General features: G+C 45.5%; 1 protein-coding gene across 1 annotated transcript in view; it reads right to left on the reverse strand.

Annotated features, from left to right (window-relative positions):
• The window catches only part of BMAL2 (basic helix-loop-helix ARNT like 2), a gene marked incomplete at both ends in the record, with an annotated part of 51,696 nt that overhangs the window by 22,756 nt on the left and 11,518 nt on the right, over positions 1–17,422 (reverse strand). Inside the window, 3 exons of the mRNA XM_080704943.1 lie at positions 2,650–2,729; positions 9,464–9,621; positions 15,923–16,073. Of these exons, the coding sequence (XP_080561069.1) occupies positions 2,650–2,729; positions 9,464–9,621; positions 15,923–16,073 (389 nt within the window). The remainder of the gene's footprint in view (positions 1–2,649; positions 2,730–9,463; positions 9,622–15,922; positions 16,074–17,422) is intronic.

Raw genomic sequence — 17,422 nt, forward strand, 5'->3', positions numbered from 1 at the left:
TTCTTCTTATTATTATTATTATTATTATTATTATTATTACTATTACTATTATTAATTATTTTGGTGGTACTGGGGTTCCTGGAAGCTCTTCTACCTCTGGGCTATAGTCCCAGACCTATTTTTATATTTCTTTTTATTTGGAAACAGGGTTTTTAAGGCAGTGAGACTGGCTTTGAACCTGCTCGATCCTCCTGTCTCCACCTCCCAAGTGCAGGGATTACAAGCGTGTGCCACCACACCTGGCTATTCTTTATTATTATTATTATTATTATTATTATTATTATTATTATTTTGAGGGTCTGGGGATGGAACCCAGGGGCATTCTACCTCCAAGCTACACCCCCTGCCCTATTTTTAATTCTTTATTTTGAAACTGGATCTCACCGATTTGCAGAGGACCTCATTAAGTAGCTAAGGCTGTCTACGAACCGCGATCCTCCAGGTCTCAGCCTCCTGAATGCTGGGATGACAAGTGTGCGCCACCACGCCCGGCTTTATTCTTTATTTTTTGAAACAGGGTCACACTAAGCTGTGGAGGGCCTCACTAAGTAGCTGAGGCTGTCTGTGAACTGCGATCCTCCCATCTCAGCCTCCCCAGTGCTGGGATTACAAGCGTGTGCCACCATGCCCGGCTAAAGCCTAGAATTTTTTAATGGTGCCTCTACTCCTATTAAGATCTACCCAGTGAATTCCATGATATAGCTGACAGGACAGGACAGGCACAGCCCAGCGGCTGGGCATCGCTGCTCAACTCAGCACCAAGCCTGACATTCTCATTCAATATTCTTTTATGGTGCTGGGGACTTGGGGACTGAAACCAGGGGTATTCTGCCTCTGAGCTATACCTCAGCCCCTTTTTACTTTTTGTTATAAAACAAGGTCCTTCAAGGTTGCTGAGAATCTTGCTAAGTTGCTGAGGCTGGTCTTGAACCCGTGACCCTCCTGTCTCAGCCTCCCGAGTACTGGGACTACAGGCGTGCGACGCCATGCCTATTCCCACTTGGCATTCTTTGTACTTATTTTTACCAACTGGAAACAAAAGGTGAACCAGGCAGGCACATTCTAGGAGGGAAGAACTGGGTTTAAATGAAGTTATGACAGAAAAGAAAAAAACACTTAAATATCAGTAAGAAAGCTTCCAAAGAATACTATACATTTCCCTCTCCTTAAAAATTGTTTTGTTAAGCCGGGCGTGGTGGCGCACGCTTGTTATCCCAGTGCTTGGGAGGCTGAGACAGGAGGATCGTGTAGGTTTGAAGCCAGCCTCGCCTGGTTTAGGAGACCCTGTTTCCAAATAAAATATAAAATAGGTCTGAGAGTAGCCCGAAGGTAGAAGGCCCCTGGGTTCCATCCCCAGTACCACCAAAAAAAAAAAAAAAAAACTGTTTTGTTAAACATGCTTGTAATCCCAGTACTTAGGAGACTAAGACAGGAGGATTGCAAGTTTGAGGTAGGCCTCAGTACTTGATAAGACTGCTGTGAAATAACAAATTTAAAAAGGGCTAGGAGATGCCAGGCGTGGTGGCGCACGTTTGTAATCCCCGCGCTTGAGAGGCGGAGACAGGAGGATCGCGCAGGTTCGAAGCCAGCCTTAGCTGGCTTAAGAGACCCTGTTTCCAAATAAAATATAAAATAGGTCTGGGAGTGTAGCCCGGAGGTAGAAGGGTTTCCAGGAACCCCAGTACCACCAAAAAAAGGGGGGGTGGCTAGGAGTATAGCATAGTGGTAGAATGCCCCTGGGCTCAGTCCCCAGTACCACGCACACCACCAACCCCACCAGACCAGCAGCTCTGAACACCCTGCACAGGAGGGGTAAGAACAGAAATGTCAGCGCGTTGGCCAACAGCCCGCTTAGGGAGCAGGGCTGGAAGCTTCAGAGAAGGGACCCCAAGGAGCCGGAACTGGTTATGTGGCTCTGAGAGTGACAATAGTGGGGAATAGATCTAAGGCAGGGACAGGAGTGCGTTAGACAGCTTAGGGATCACAGTAGACGCGAATGCCCCTTCACCTCTGCCTTCGTTAGCCAAACTAGTATGGCATAGATACTTTTATATCTTAAGTTTCTACATACATACATACGTACATACATACATACATATTTCTTTTAATTTTTGCAGTACTAAAAACCTAGGGGCATTCTACCTCTGAACTATACCTCCAGCCCTATTTTTTATTCTTTATTTTGCAATAGGGTCTCACACTAAGTTGCAGAGGGCCTCACTGAGTAACCGAAGCTGGCTGCGAACCTGCGATCCTCCTGACTCAGCCTCCTGAGTACTGGGATTACAAGTGTGCCACCACGCCTAGCTCTATATAAATAATTTTTTTTCCTAACGGTTCTAGGTTCTCAGGACTGAACTCGGGCGTTCTACACCCTCACACCCACCAAGTCCTATTTTTTGAATTTTGAAACATCATTTCACTAAATTTCTAAGGCTGGCCATAAACCCGCGTGCCTCCTCTTTTGGCCTCTCAAGTATTGGGATTGTAGGCATGTGCCACCACACCTGGCTTACATTTCTATATTTAAGAAAATGTGGTATAATAGAGTCCAGTGTGTTTACAACAGAAGCAAATCAAAATATTCCTCCCATTCAAATAAAAATGAAAGGACAAATACAACCTAGATAAATATATCTCCTTACTTACCTTAAGAATTAAGTGTCTGAGCTCATTGTCCTCGATAAATGAAGGTCTATAATTATCTCCTAAATAAGAATTTGTCATGCCTAAAAATAAACAGACCAAAAAGCCATTACAAATACAGTTGAGCCGGGCACGGTAGCACACGCCTGTAATCCCATCACTTGGGAGACCGAGACAGGAGGACTGCAAGCTCAAGGCCAGTCTCAGCAACTTAGTGAGGGCCTCTGCAACTTAGCAAGACCCTGTTTCAAAACAAGAAATAGAGAGGGAGGGGAGGGAATGGGATGGGGATTGGATAAAAGCTAATTGAATGATGTGTGCTTGTATATCCTCACAAGTCTTGTATTCCATTGTGATGTATGACTACAATGCACATATATATATATATAACAAAACAAAAAATAGAATAGGGTTGGGGATGTAGCTCAGAGATAGAACATACTAGGGTTCAAATCCTAATACCAAAAAAAAGTACAAACACACACACACACACACACACACACACACACACACACTACTGCAGATTTGAAGCTAGCCTCAGCGACTTAGACCATTTGAAATATATATATTAGTACATATATATATAACATAAATAATATATATGTGTATGAAAGGGCAATGTAGTAAGTAGTAAGCGCTCAAAGAACACTAGTGATGTCACTACGACCACTGTTAACAACATTGAGGATGATGGTGGCGGTGGCGTCTTGTCTTCTGGCACATATTAAGATTAATTCATGGAAAAGCTACATTTGGATATGTGTATACATGTGAATATACGTCGTTAAACTGGACACTCAGTATTGGGAGGGAGGGAAAAGGGAAGCGGGGGGGGGCACCAAGTACTGTGTGAATATCTGCCACTGTCAACGCGGTCCACGTTGATGTGAGACTATAGTGCGCCAATAAAAAGAAAAATGATGTCTTCTGTAGACATTAAATGTCCTCTTTATTATTACTAGGTTAGAATATCTGGCTTTTAGGCTATAAATCCTTGGAACTACTTATTCCTTCATACTCAAATGTGCAGAAAGCAAAAGCTTTAAAAGAAAACATCATAATAAGCTGGTGCGCTCATGTTCCAGAACTTAATAGAGTTATTTTGATAATTCTTAAGCTTAATAAAACTCGTCGCATGAATTCCTAGAAGCTGAGAAATTCTGTAATTATACACAAATTTCATGGACTTATATTCTTTTCAACTAATAAAATCCCTTTAAAGACATGGAGACTTCGAATAATACACATATATGTGCAATAACTCATTTTAGCCCTTTACACAAAGATTCTAATATTGAAATAAAAGTCTCTAAAGTAGCTGCAGAGTTAGCAATAAGATAAGGAATTCATGAGGCCAAAACTTAGGTAAAAGTGTGACCGGAGACCAGCAAGGGCAGGACCCGGAGCGCCTGTCCTTGGGGACCCACCGACCCTGGCGGGGCACCCTCCGTGGCCATGAGGGGTGCAGGGGCCAAATCACAAAGTCGGGGTGCAGCACCTTGACTTTTGAAATTCAGAAGCATTTTTCCTCCTTTACACGCCCCAACTCCCATGCCCTTCTCCTGGGGGGGCCGCCGCAAAGGTGCTCACAAGAGATAGGTGGGGTAACACCCAGACATGTGCACCACAAACTAGCCCTGAGATATTTGTCACCTGGGTGGTGGGGGGAGGGAGACCAGGAAAACCCAAAGCAATTCACGCTGTGACTGGGTCAAGTTTTCTCAGTTCGCTTGCTTATCCCAAGAGACCGGGATAAGCAAAAGAACTCTTCTCTGATGTAATCTACTGCATCCTAGGCCTTGAGAATCGCCCCGGACGTCTCCTCATTATTACAGCAAGGCAGCCTGGTGTACTGCGGCACCGGAAGCAAGGCGAGGACACTCCAGGCCCTGTCTGAAGTGAGTTAAGGAAACCCTGTTGGTGTAAAATGCACCAGAATGGGTGCCCTGACCACGGGAGCGGGTGCTGAAGAGAGAACGCGGGCAATACAGTAGGACTGGAGCCTTGGGAAGGCTGACTGATAGCACCTGCCCATGAGCACTACACCTGTGCTCTCTGGATCCCAGGCCAGGCATGGCGGCACATCCCTGCAATCCCAGTATCTGGGAGGCTGAGACAGGAGGATCATAGGATGGAAGTCAGTCTCAGTAACTTAGCAAGACCCTCAGTAACTATGTGAGACCCTGTTTCAAAATTTAAAAAAAGGGCTGGGCTTGGTATAGCTCAGAGGCAGAATGCCCTGGGTTCAGTCCCCCAAATCAATCATTCAGTCAATATAAAAAAGGGCTGGGGGTGTAGCTCTGAGGTAGAATGCCCTTGGGTTCAAGCCCCAGTACAAAAAAAAAAAAAAATGGGAAGAAAGAAAAAAGAAAAAATAGGTAACATGATTGTTTCTTTTTCCAGAAAGTTGGTTATGGTATGAGGAGATATTGAAAGTGACAGTAATAACTAATAATACTCTCACTACCACTTCTCCCATTAGTGGACACTCTCTTTATACTAGATGCCTTGTTATGCTCTTAAGAACAGCCCAAGGAGCTGGGCATGGTGGGGCATGCCTGTAATCCTAGTACTTGAGAGGTTAAGTCCGGAGGATTATAAGTTCGAGGCCAATCTCAGCAACGTTCTGGGACTCAGCAACCTAGAAAGACCCTGTTTCAAAACAAAAACTAAAAAGGACTGGAGGTTTAGTTTGGAAGTAGAATGCCCCTGGGTTCAGCTCCAGGTATGAAAAAAAAAAAAAAAACCACCCATAAAACAAATGTATAATCCCTATTCTAGAGCTAGGGAAGTCGAGGATTCGAATGTCAAATAACTTGAGTAAACCAACCAGCGAGTAAGTCAGGGAGCGGGGATCTGAAGCAGGGTTGCCACCAGGCCCTACCAGCATGCAACTCTGCCCTCTACCACCCTGGCAGGCAGACTGCAGACACCGGGCGCTCTCTAACAGCACCTGATGTTCCAACGCCGTCTGTGACCCGGGTCATCAGAAAACCACAGGAGAGACCAGGGGCTTAAGGATAAGCGCTGAGACACGGGCAGAAGTCTTAACCTCTCCCTGCCATCGAGCCCTGGATCCTTCTCCCAGTAACTGTACTCTACGGTGGGTAGGGTGGAGCAGGGTACCTGCATCCATCCCCCATTACCTCGAAAAGCTGCCGAGCGTGTAAAGACAAAACTGCTTTGCCATCTTTCTGCCTTGAAAACTATTATGCTACGGACCAAATGAACAAACTCCACACACGGCCCTCTGGTGATCCGGCTCCTAAGCGCTGGCCAAGCCAGCCTGGGCACACAGGAACAGGCGCACTGAATACAGATCCGCTCGTTTACCTGTGAGCAGCACTGACCGAGGACCTGGTCAGGTGTACATGGGTATCTGAGCACGCTAGGCCGCGCTGAAGGGCTCATGGTAAATCTGCTCCAAGGAATCCCTGTGGATTTAGCACCAGGGGCCCGCATTCCCCTCAAAGCCTGCTGCAGTATTTACCACACTAGGTTTTAATGATCTCCCATGGGTCGGCTCCCGGTTCAGACCATGAGCCCCCGGAAGGGCAGGGACCTGCGCTCATTGTTAAGTGCCAGCAGAGCACGGGCAAGTAGCTGGATGAGTTGACTGACCCTGGCTCAGGTCCCTCCCCTTGGGACACTGCTAATGTGAAAATCCTTGTGTAATTTCGGGGCTGCAATCAAAGGACCTCACTGAGCCTGCAGATTTTAACTGCTAAAAGATTCAAGGGAAACAAGGCACATGCTTTATGCAAGCCCCAGTTGTAGGTAAAAGAGAGTCTTATTTCCCAGTAGACTGTTGTGAAAATAAGACCTCTAGCTGGGCTCCCAACAGGAAGCCCCGGAGTGATTCTGCACCCACTAGGTCATTTCAACTGGACCTGGCGGAGACGCTGGGGTGAGGCCACAGAATTCCCGTCTCTGAATAGATCTACCCTACAATCCAACTATCCCATTGCTGGGTATCTTTCCAAAGGGACTAAAATCAGAAAATCAGCTGGGCGTGGTGGTGCATGCCTGTAATCCCAGTACTTGGGAAGTTGAGACAGGAGGACTGAATGCCCTGCAAAAAAAATCAGAACATTATAGTAATATATGCATATCCATGCTTATAGTGGCATAATTCACAACCGCCAAATTATAGAACCAACCTAAATGTCCATCAACAGATGAATAGATTACAAAATTATGGGATATATATGCGATGGAATTCTACGCAGCAATCAAGAAGACTGATGGCATTTTCAGGAAAATGGGAGGACGTGGAGAACGTTCTGTTAAGTGAGATCAGCCGGTTACAGAAAGTGAAGGGCCACATGTTTCTATAATATATGGCAGCGAAGGGGCAACTGGGAAGCCAGAGGGATTTCAGATACTGGAGAAGAAACTCCTATGGAGCCCGGGAGGTGGGCTAGGGAAGGGGGAGGGGAGAGGGCCAGTGAGGGAAGCATCCCACTGGTGTCATGCACCTCTGTGAGCATGCCAACCTCAGAGCCCTGGGTGGGGAGCGGGGAGGGAGCCGGGGGGAGCCTGCCAAGTGCTGTGCGCATGCAGGACACCTCACTGTGATTTACACTGGTGTGTGTGTGTGTGTGTGTGTGTGTGTGTGTGTGTGTGTGTGTGTGATTTCCTGTCCCTGGAATCAGTGTTGCTTGCAGTGTAGGACAGTTTAAAAACCTTGGTCAACCTTTTCTCACTCCTTTTTGATATTCCTTGAGCCAAATTTTGCCATAATCTTTCAGATCTTCAAAGATCCGAACTTTCAGCATCTTCTCTGCGGGCTTCAGCTTGTTACTTGGTCAGGTCTTTTCTTCTGACCCCAAGTTTATGTCATAAACATTAAAATATCTGAAACTCAATTCTATATCCATTACCTGCTCCTCAAGTTAGACTGGGCTATTCCCAAAGCAAATGTGGTTTCCCCCCCTCCTTCATACTGGTGATCGAAGCCAGGGCCATTCCACCTTTGAGCTACAGCCCCCACCCTTTTTATTCCGAAACGGGGTTTCACTAAGTCGCCGAGGCTGGCCTCGAACCTGCAATCCTCCTGTCTCAGCCTCTCGAGCACTGAGATTACAGGCGTGTGCCAGTGTGGCCAGCTGCATGTTTTTTTTTTTTTTTTTTTTTACATACATGCATTTATATGCTTTGGTTTAGGAGTTGAGTTCAACTTGGGGAGCTGCTAAGGTTAGAAACATAGACGTACACCAAGAGACAAGGATGCCCACACCCCATAAATGGGAGAATATCCAAGAATAGTAAGGTGGGGTGCACTTAGGGTACTCTGACAAATCTGATTGAAGTCCTAGGCAAAACGCTACATTTAAGGGATCTTTTTCCTTTTCTTTCCTTTCTTGTGTGTGTGGTAGGGAGATTAAACTCAGGGGCATTCTATCTCTGCACTATACTCCCAGCCCTACTTATTTTTTATTTTTTGCAGTATTGGGGATGGAACCAGGGGCATCCTACCTCAGACTATACCCCCAACTCCATTTTTTATTCTTTATTTTGAAACAGGGTCTCACTGAGTTGCAAAAGGCCTACGTAGTAGCTGAGGCTGGCCTCAAATTACCATTCTCCTGTCTCAACCTCACAAATGCTGGGATTACACGTGTGCGCCACCATGCCTGGCTTATTTTTTATTTTTATTTTTATTTTTATTTTTTCTTGCAGTACTGGGGATGGAACCCAGGAGCGTTCTACCTCCGAGCTACACCCCAGCCCTATTTTTTATTCTTCACTTTGAAACAGGGTCTCACTGAATTGCAAAGGGCCTACGTAGTAGCTGAGGCTGTCCTCAAATCACGATCTTCCTGTCTCAACCTCCCAAATGCTAGGATTACAAGTGTATGCACCATGCCCAGCTTTATTTATTTATTTATTTATTTATTTATTTATTTATTTATTATTGTCAATACTGGGGATGAAACCTAGGGACATTCTACCTCTGAGCTATACCCCCAGCTCTTTTTTTTTAAAAAAATTCTTCACTTTGAAAGAGGATCTCACTGAGTTCCAAAGGCCTCGCTAAGTAGTAGCTGAGCCCGACCTCAAACCGCGATCCTCCCGTCTCAGCCTCTCAAATGCTGGGATTATGCGTGTGTGCCACCACACCTGGCTTATTTTTTATTTTGAAACAGGGTCTCGCTAAGTTGTTGAGGACAGCCTCAAACCTGTGAAGTCTCCCAAGTACTGGAATTACAGATATGAGCCATGGCACCCAGCAAGATTTTCTTTTCAAATAACAGAAATTTCCAAATGCCGCTAAATTTTAAAAATAACACTATGCTCCAGAACTTTAAAGTAGCGAGAGGTGTATAGGACAGGCAATAGTAAAACAAGTATTAAAGACGTTTCAAGTGTAAGTTGCAAGCCTGAGATAAAGCTTTAAATGAAGTCATGTTGTCCAACATACAATTCCATATCTTTTCACATACAGAATATGGAAAGGCTGCTGGGCGTGGTGCGCACGCTTGTAATCCCAGCATTCGGGAGGCGGAGACCGGAGGATCGCGGTTCGCGGACAGCCTCGGCTACTTAGTGAGGCCCTCTGCAACTCAGCGAGACCTGGTTTCAAAATAAAGAAAAATAGGGCAGGGGGTGTAGCTCTGAGGTCGAATGCCCCTGGGTTCCGTCCCCAGACCCGAAAAAAAAAAAAAAAAAAAGGAAAGGCTTCAAAATCAATCCCTATAAAGTGGAGAGACACCTTGTATAGAATCTCGGCAGCCATCAACAATGAAACAAACCAGAGACCTCAATTGCAGAGGAGACACTGCGAGCTGAAGCGGGAGGCCCAGGTCAGACTCACCTTTCAGAGATTTCAAGTGCTGGACGGCCATCCGTAAAACTGTAAGTTTGTCCAGTTTCCGGGCCACGGGTTTGCACTGTGGGATCATGGCGGACAGTTCCTCAATCAAGTTGTTCATCTTATCCCTCCTCCGCTTTTCCGTCTGGCTATGAGCTTCTCTAAGAGGGAGAAAGAAGCTCCTTTTTATTTAATGGTCTGCACACGGCAGTCACCCCGTGTGCCCCCTGAGGCCTGCGCGCCCTGCGGGCAGTGCTCGTCCTCCCATCTGGTCCTGCAGGCGCCGCTGGGGGGAGAGGAAAGAGCTGTCGGGTCAGGAAAAGCACCCAGAAAAATCCAGCAGGGAGGGCTCATTCCTAGTGTGCTGGGGCCCTGGCTTCCATCTGTCCAATCTGTCACCTCCTTGCGTTAATTCTTTGCACTACCTCAGAAGCCTGTTCAAGCGACGTCCCTTTTGCTAATGTTTTCTTCTCTGTCTATTATACACACGATTTCCACGATCATCTGAGTCTACTGGGTGAAACTGCTCAGTGCATCTGCTCAGCGCATCTCAGGGAACGGCCAGTCCCTCCCTTCATCTCCAGGTTCACCTTCCCCGACCTTCCCGACAGCGCCAGGTAGCGCTCGGCAGCAATGGCCCAGGCGACGTGCAGTTCTCACACGCGCGGGAAGCCTCAACCCCCAGGCTCGCTCCTTCCTGGGCTTGGACTGTCTCGCCCTTCCGCGTTCTATTTCTTCTTCAAGTCCTATTCCTTCTTCAAAGCAAGCTCAGGTACTCTTCTGGGAAGCTTTCTCTGACCGCTGTGTGATTGAGCGCTCCCCCTCTCAGCTGCCCTCGTACCTCTTATACCGCTACCAAGTTCCATCAGATCCAACACCATCGACTGCGAGATTCACTATGTGACGACTCCCAAGGAAAGAAGAATGCCCTCAACAGATGCCACAGATGAGAAGGCATGTCCACAGATGATTTTAAAGTGTAGAGAAAAAGGTGGATCCTAGACTTCAAGATAAGTGTTTTACTTCTCAGATTTGGGCGTAAATTTTGTCTATTTCCCCTGCTGTACTCAAGTCACGGTAACTGTAGAATTTCTATAGAGGGGTTTAGGAACTAGGCCCAGTAGTGACCACCGTTTACTGCGTAATCCTGGTACTTGGGAAGCTGAGACAGGAGAATCACAGGTACAGTGTGTAGTAACTTAACAAGACCCTGTTTCAAAATAAAAGAAAATAGCCAGAGTCATGACTCAAATCTGCAAGCCCAGTATTTGGGAGGCTGAAATAGGAGGATCAGTTTGGAGGCTGGCCTCTGCAAGTACTGAGATTCATCAACCTAGGGAGAACTGTTTCAAAATAAAAATAAAATAAGGCTGGGGTTATATGTTGGAGGCAGGGTGCCCTCGGGTTCAATCACCAGTACCACAATAAATGATTAAATAAATAAAATGAATAGGTTGGGGTATAGCTCAGAGGTGGAATGCCCTGGGTTCAGTTCCCAAGTACCACAAAATGAAAGAGGAAGAGGGAGAAGAAAAAGATGGAGGAGGAGTTGTTGTTTGGGAAAGAGGTGAAGTGGTCTATATCTGTAATCCCAGTACTTGGGAGGCGGAGAAAGGAGAATGGTGGGTTTGCAGTCAGCCTCAGCTACTTAGTGAGGCCTCCACGACTCAGTGAGACCCTGTTTCAAAATAAAGAATAAAAGATAATGCTGGGGTGTAGCTTGGAAGTACGATGCCATTGGGTTCAATCCCCAGTTGCACACACACACACACACATCCCCAGAAGGAGGAGGCTTGTTATCATCTGTTTTAACAAAGACTTTAAATGTAATGGAAAAGAGGTGGGGCGATGAGGGGAGGAGCCCTGGCGCAGACTGCCGGAGCTCAGGCTCCCCACCGCCACCCAAGAGTTACCCTCAGTAGTGCCAGGCCTGAAACAAAATAGAAACAAAATACATGCTTTGGAGTGAACTGAATGAAACTCAGCTTCCAGTGTGTTTCCATAAAACTTAAGTTACCTACTCGTCCTTTGGTATCCTCATAAGCAACTTTTAGATGAAAAAAAGAAAGAAAGAGAAAGAGAGAAAGAAAGAGAAAGAAAAGAACAAGATAAAAACCTAACCAAAGCTGGCGTGGTGGCACACAGCTGTAATCCCAGTACTTGGGAGGCGGAGACAGGAGGATCCAGGTTGGATCCTTCCCTTCCTGCCCGAGGAGGCTATGGCTGCGAGCAACCTCTGCTCCGTCATGATGCTGGGCCAGCAGCCCCAAGCAGGCCTGCCTGCTGTGCGCGTATAGCTTTATTAAATCATGCTTTTGCTTTGATTATTTGGATTTTAATAAATGAATTCACTGAGAAAACTCCTCTTAGAGAAATTCAAATAAGGTATAGTTATGAAATCTAAATACGCTTCTATCTAATGGTCTCTGGTAGAAGTAGAATGAAGCCAAGCTCTTCTTAAACAATCTATTTGTGTCACAAACCTAGATAAATTAGTAAATTACTTACACATTTTTTTCATGCTAGTATTTAGTCTATAGCCACATTTTGTGTGTGTGTGTGTGTGTGTGTGTGTGTGTGTGTGGTTCTGGGGCTGGAACCCAAGAGCGACAGATGAGTCCTGTTTTTTAAGTGGCAGCGGAAGCTGGATAGACAATAGCACATCAACACGTTCTGCAGAGCTTTGGGACCATTTGGATCACATGACAGTTTTCCACGATCTTAGACCATTTCTAAGTAGCAATCCACTGGACCAAGATAACAGATCTCATGAGAGGGGTCACCAGACTCGCACTGACTCATGGGGATCAAGTTGACCTCCGAGGCTGCAGGTCTCAAGGAAGTACTCCTCCCGACAGGTCGCCAGCGGTTGAGGAATAACGCAGCAGGTCTTTGCAGGATTTTTTTTTGCAAATTCTGCGATTCCTGGATCCTCACACCCTTTGTTTTGGAGCGGGATGCTGCACTCCACCCTGGGGACTGTGCCTGGGGTCAGGCAGGGCTTGGTGCCATTGTGACCCAGCTTTTAGGACAACTGGAAAATACAGGGCCTCCCCCAGCTGACAAAGAAAAGATCACATCTCTTCCAACAGTGGCAATAACTCAGGAACAAATTGGTATGGGTTTAGAATGTTACCTTGCAATCATTTCTTTCAAAATACGCTCCAGATTTGCCACCTTTCATGTGTCTTCTTCCTTCCTTCCTTCTTTCCTTCCTTCCTTCCTTCCTTCCTTCCTTCCTTCCTTCCTTTCTTTCTTTCTTTCTTTCTTTCTTTCTTTCTTTCTCTCTTTCTTTTTGGTACTGAGGACTGAACCCGGGGGAGGGGGGGATTCTACATTTAAGCACTATTTTATTTTGAAACAGAATCTCACTGAGTTGCCGAGGGCCTTGCTAAGCTGCCGAGGCTGGCCTAGGACCCTCCTGTCACAGCTTCCCAAGTCCTGAGGTCACAGGCACGTGCCACCATGCCTGACTTCACGTCTCCCTCTTCTTAAACCTTGCTTCCCAGCCAGGCGTGGTGGTGCACGCTTGTATCGCCAGCATTCAGGAGGCTGAGGCGGGAGGACTGTGGTTTGTGGCCAGCCTCAGCTACTTAGTGAGGTCCTCTGCAACTCAGTGAGATCCTGTTTCAAAATAAAGAATAGAATATAGGGCTGGAGGTGTAGCTCAGAGGTAGAATACCCCTGGGTTCCATCCCCAGTAACACACACACACACACACACACACACACACACACACACACACCTTGTTTCCCTTGGCTGGGAGACCCCGCGTGCACTTGGAGGCACACCTTCTCCCAGCTGGGGTCTTCAGCATAGCCTCCAGCCCTGCTCTTCCCGCTCCACACCTTCTCCCAGCACTGTCGTCCACGATGTCCTTTCAATTACTTCTGTTCAGCAAGGACATCTGAATCTCTATCTCTAGATCCCCATGTCCGGTTGCCGATCTGAAGTCTCCATAAATACCCCATTCACAGTCTGTCCCAAACTGAACGCTTCTGCCCTCAATCTCAGTGGAAAAAAAAAAAAGAAGAACTTCCTCTGGAAACGTGGATACCTTTCATATTCCTTTTTTCCCAAGCAACAGCTGCAGGCCTCAGAGACCTGCGTGGTCCCTTCCTTTCCACGCCCTTCTTACCCAGAAGGGCTCCTAGACTAGTGCTCGAACACCACGCCTGCAGCGGCCCCAAAGCTGCCCTCTCCGCCGGCCGATTTCCCTCCTTCCACCTCGCTTTTTTCATACAGACTCTTTGAGAATGTAAATCTGTACATTTCACACCTACTATAACTTTTTTAAATGAATATAATAACTATCAAAGAAGGTGTGAAGAAACTGGGATCCTTGTACGCTGCTGGTGGGAGTGTAAAATTACACAGCTACTGTGAAAAGCCACGTAACCATTTCTTAAACACTAAACAGAAGCAGAGCGCATGCCTGTAATCCCCGTACTTGGGAGGCTGAGACGGGAGGACTGTAGGTTCAAGGCCAGCATGTGGTAATTCAGGGAGACTCTGCTTCAAAATAAATAGGGCTGCCAGGCGTGGTGGCGCACGCTTCCCCGCGCTTGGGAGGTGGAGACAGGAGGATCGCACTGGTTCGGAGACAGCCTCGCTAGTTTAAGAGACCCTGTTTCCAAATAAAAATATAAAAATAGGTCTGGGAGTGTAGCCTAGACATAGAAGGGCTTCCAGGAACCCCAGTATCACAAAAAAAAAAAAAAATAGGGCTGGGGTATAGGTCAGAAGTAAAATACCTCTGGGTTCAATCACCAGTATTACAAAAAAATGGAACCCAAAAATTCTACTTCCAGGTATATACCCAAAACACTAAAAGCAGAGACTCAAACAGGTATTTATACTAATGTTCATAACAGCATTATTCACAATAGCCAAGAAGTAGAAATAGTCCCCGTGCCCATCAGCAGATGAAGAGCAGGTACAATGTGGTAGCAGGGATACACACACAGATAGAGCTGTGTATTCAACAACTATGAAGTGAAACTCTGATCCATGTTACAACACAGGCGAACCCTGAAGATATGACACTAAGGGAAAGAAACCAGACGCCAAAGGACAAATACCACTCGATTCCATCTGTACACAATACGGAAACCAGGAAGCAGAACATGGGTTACCGGGCCTGGGAGAAGGGGGATGGGAGCGTTGTTTAAGGAATATGGAATTTCTGTTAAGAGAGGGTGAAAACGTTTTCGGAATGTCTCTGGGTTCAACCCTCTGTAACACACACACACTGTTATATTCAAAGTCCGGGACCCCTGGGGAAGAGACACCACCACCACACACAATAATGCAAAGGCAGGAAGGGGGGGGTTTATTGGGGAACTAGCTCGAGCTAGGGTCCAAGTCCTCCAACGCAGTGGAGTCTTGACAAGGACCCGAGTCTTTGTTCCAAGGCAGTTTTATCCATTTCAGTCACCCGGGCTGTGATTTACAAAGGAGTTATCTTTAGACCAAAAGGAATTTTTACTGCTGTTATCACAAGCAACGGACAGGATACGTGGTGCCTCCCATGTGGTTCGTGCCTCCTGGGGTTGGTTGGGAGTTTTTCATCCTGACCCAGGTGCCAAAACTGGCACTTAACTGTTAGTTGTATTCCTGGGAAACTGAGACTTAGGCCTAGCGTGTTTGCTGTATGGATGAAGCCTGTCATGGCCCCACTTCAGTCTTATAACACACACACACACACACACACACACACACACACACACACACACATGAGTATTTCAAGCTGCAGCAGACAATAATAAACAAGGAGATGGTAAGTACTCTCCACACTGACTTTATTATCTGCTTGGCTTAGCAAATATAGAAGCAAGAGTTTTATATGACTAAATTGACTAGATAACCAAGGGTCGGTTATTATATAAACGAGTAAGGTGATAGGTGGTGGTTATTATTATTATTTTGTGAGCGTGGTACTGGGAATGGCCCATTGGCATTCTACCTCCAAGCTACACCGCCAGCCCTATTTTTTTATTCTGTATTTTTCAAACAGGGTCTCACTAAGTTGCAGAGGGCGTAAGTAGCTGAGGCTGGCAGTGCACCTGCGATCCTCCTGTCTCCGCCTCCCAAGTACTGAGAATACAAGCGTGCACCACCACACTCAGCTTGCTGGTTATTATTTTAAGCCAAAACATACAAGCTGTTCTCTTCATGTGTAACTATTTCAATAAGAAAGGCAAGTATCTATGATGATAAGCACGAAGCAAGTTAGTCTCATGTACCTACATCTCTCTGAGATTCCAGCCGACCCACCCAGACACCCAATAATCATCAGAGTTGGATGGGAAAGTGCCAGGTTGGCCACTGGCAGGATGCAGCTCGGTGGATAGCTACCTTGTTTCCATGTATTCAGGAATAATAATTGAAATACTAATCCTTTGACTTATTTTTCCCCTACAGTCAAAGATTTCACGAGGTTAAGAGCAATGATTCACTTACTGAGATGGGTCTGAATCACTTCCTTTGCGTTTCCGTGGAAACTTCATCCCGCGAGAGCTGAAGGACCCAACAGCTGCTGGTTTGGTCCCTGGGATTCTGAGACTGGAAATCGGAGGAGTCCCATGCTGGTTCTCCTCCAGCAACACTTCACCTGAGACACAAGCACAATGCAACATGCATTTTAGACATTAACTTGTACTTTGTATGTGTGTGTGGTACTGGAAATTGAACTCAGAAGCACTTTACCTCTGAGTTATACACCCAGCCCCATTTCTTTATTTTGAAATAGGATCTCACTAGGTAGCTGAGGCTGGACGTGAACCCGTGATCCTCCTGTCTCAGCTTCACAAGTACTGGGATTACAGGCCTGCACCACCAACTTGTACTTTTTATATCACCATATCACACAATTTAAATGATCTTTCTGTCTTGACATTTAAAAAATATCAGCCAAGCCAGGCTTGGTGGTGCACGCTTGTAATCCCAGTACTTGGGAGGCTGAGACAGGAGGATCAACAAGACCCTGTTTCAAAATAAAAAATAAAACAGTAGGGCTAGGGGTAGAGCTCAGAGGTAGCATGCCCCTGAGTTCAATCCCTAGTGTATCCTCCACATACACATACAAATACATACATATAACAACATAACAAACGGGGCGAGGTGGCACACACTTGTAATCCCAGTACTTGGGAGGCTGAGACAGTAGGATCACAGGTTCGCGGCCAGCCTCAGCTATTTAGTGAGACCCTCCACGACTTAGTAGACCCCGTTTCAAAATAAAGAATACAAAACTACGGCTGGGGGTGTAGCTTAGAGGTAGAATTGCCTGGGTTCCATCCATAGTACCACACACACAAAAAATATAGCAATGAAAGACTAGTTATATATACTCAAATATTACTTAGAAATATATTTGTTTATCTATTTTTAAGTTTGTTTTCCTTATTTATTGTAATTTTTTATTTTTTAGATAATCTGAAAAACAAAGTAGAAGAAAAAAGTAAAACCAAGTTTTACCAAACAATGATATATTTCCCTTAACTTATTTTTGACTGATACATAAAAATATAAAAATTATACATATGAATGGAGTACCAACCAATGTGTCCATTTTCAGATACTTCCTTTTAAGACTTTTTCTATAGTTGTCTTTAAAGAAATTAAAATAGAGTATAGCCTTTATTTACATATTATTATGACATAATAACTCGTGTTTTACAAATTCATTATCAATTATTTTAATGTCTCATAATATATCATTATGTGAACAGATATATCATAGTTACTTAACCATCTCGTATTGATAGAACCCATGTTTGCTTTATTTATTTTTGCCATGGGTAATATGTATTTTGGTACATAAAACTTTTTACCTACTTCTGGTCATTTCTTTTGGCTAGTAGCCCAGAAATGAGTGTGGACACTGAGATCTTGCTGGTGAAAGCCCAGAACAAAGGAAAAAGACTGCAAGAAAAGTCCACAGGAAAAGACCACAAAAGA

Source organism: Muscardinus avellanarius (genome assembly GCF_963383645.1).
Source record: "Muscardinus avellanarius genome assembly, chromosome: 11".
Taxonomy (NCBI): domain Eukaryota; kingdom Metazoa; phylum Chordata; class Mammalia; order Rodentia; family Gliridae; genus Muscardinus; species Muscardinus avellanarius.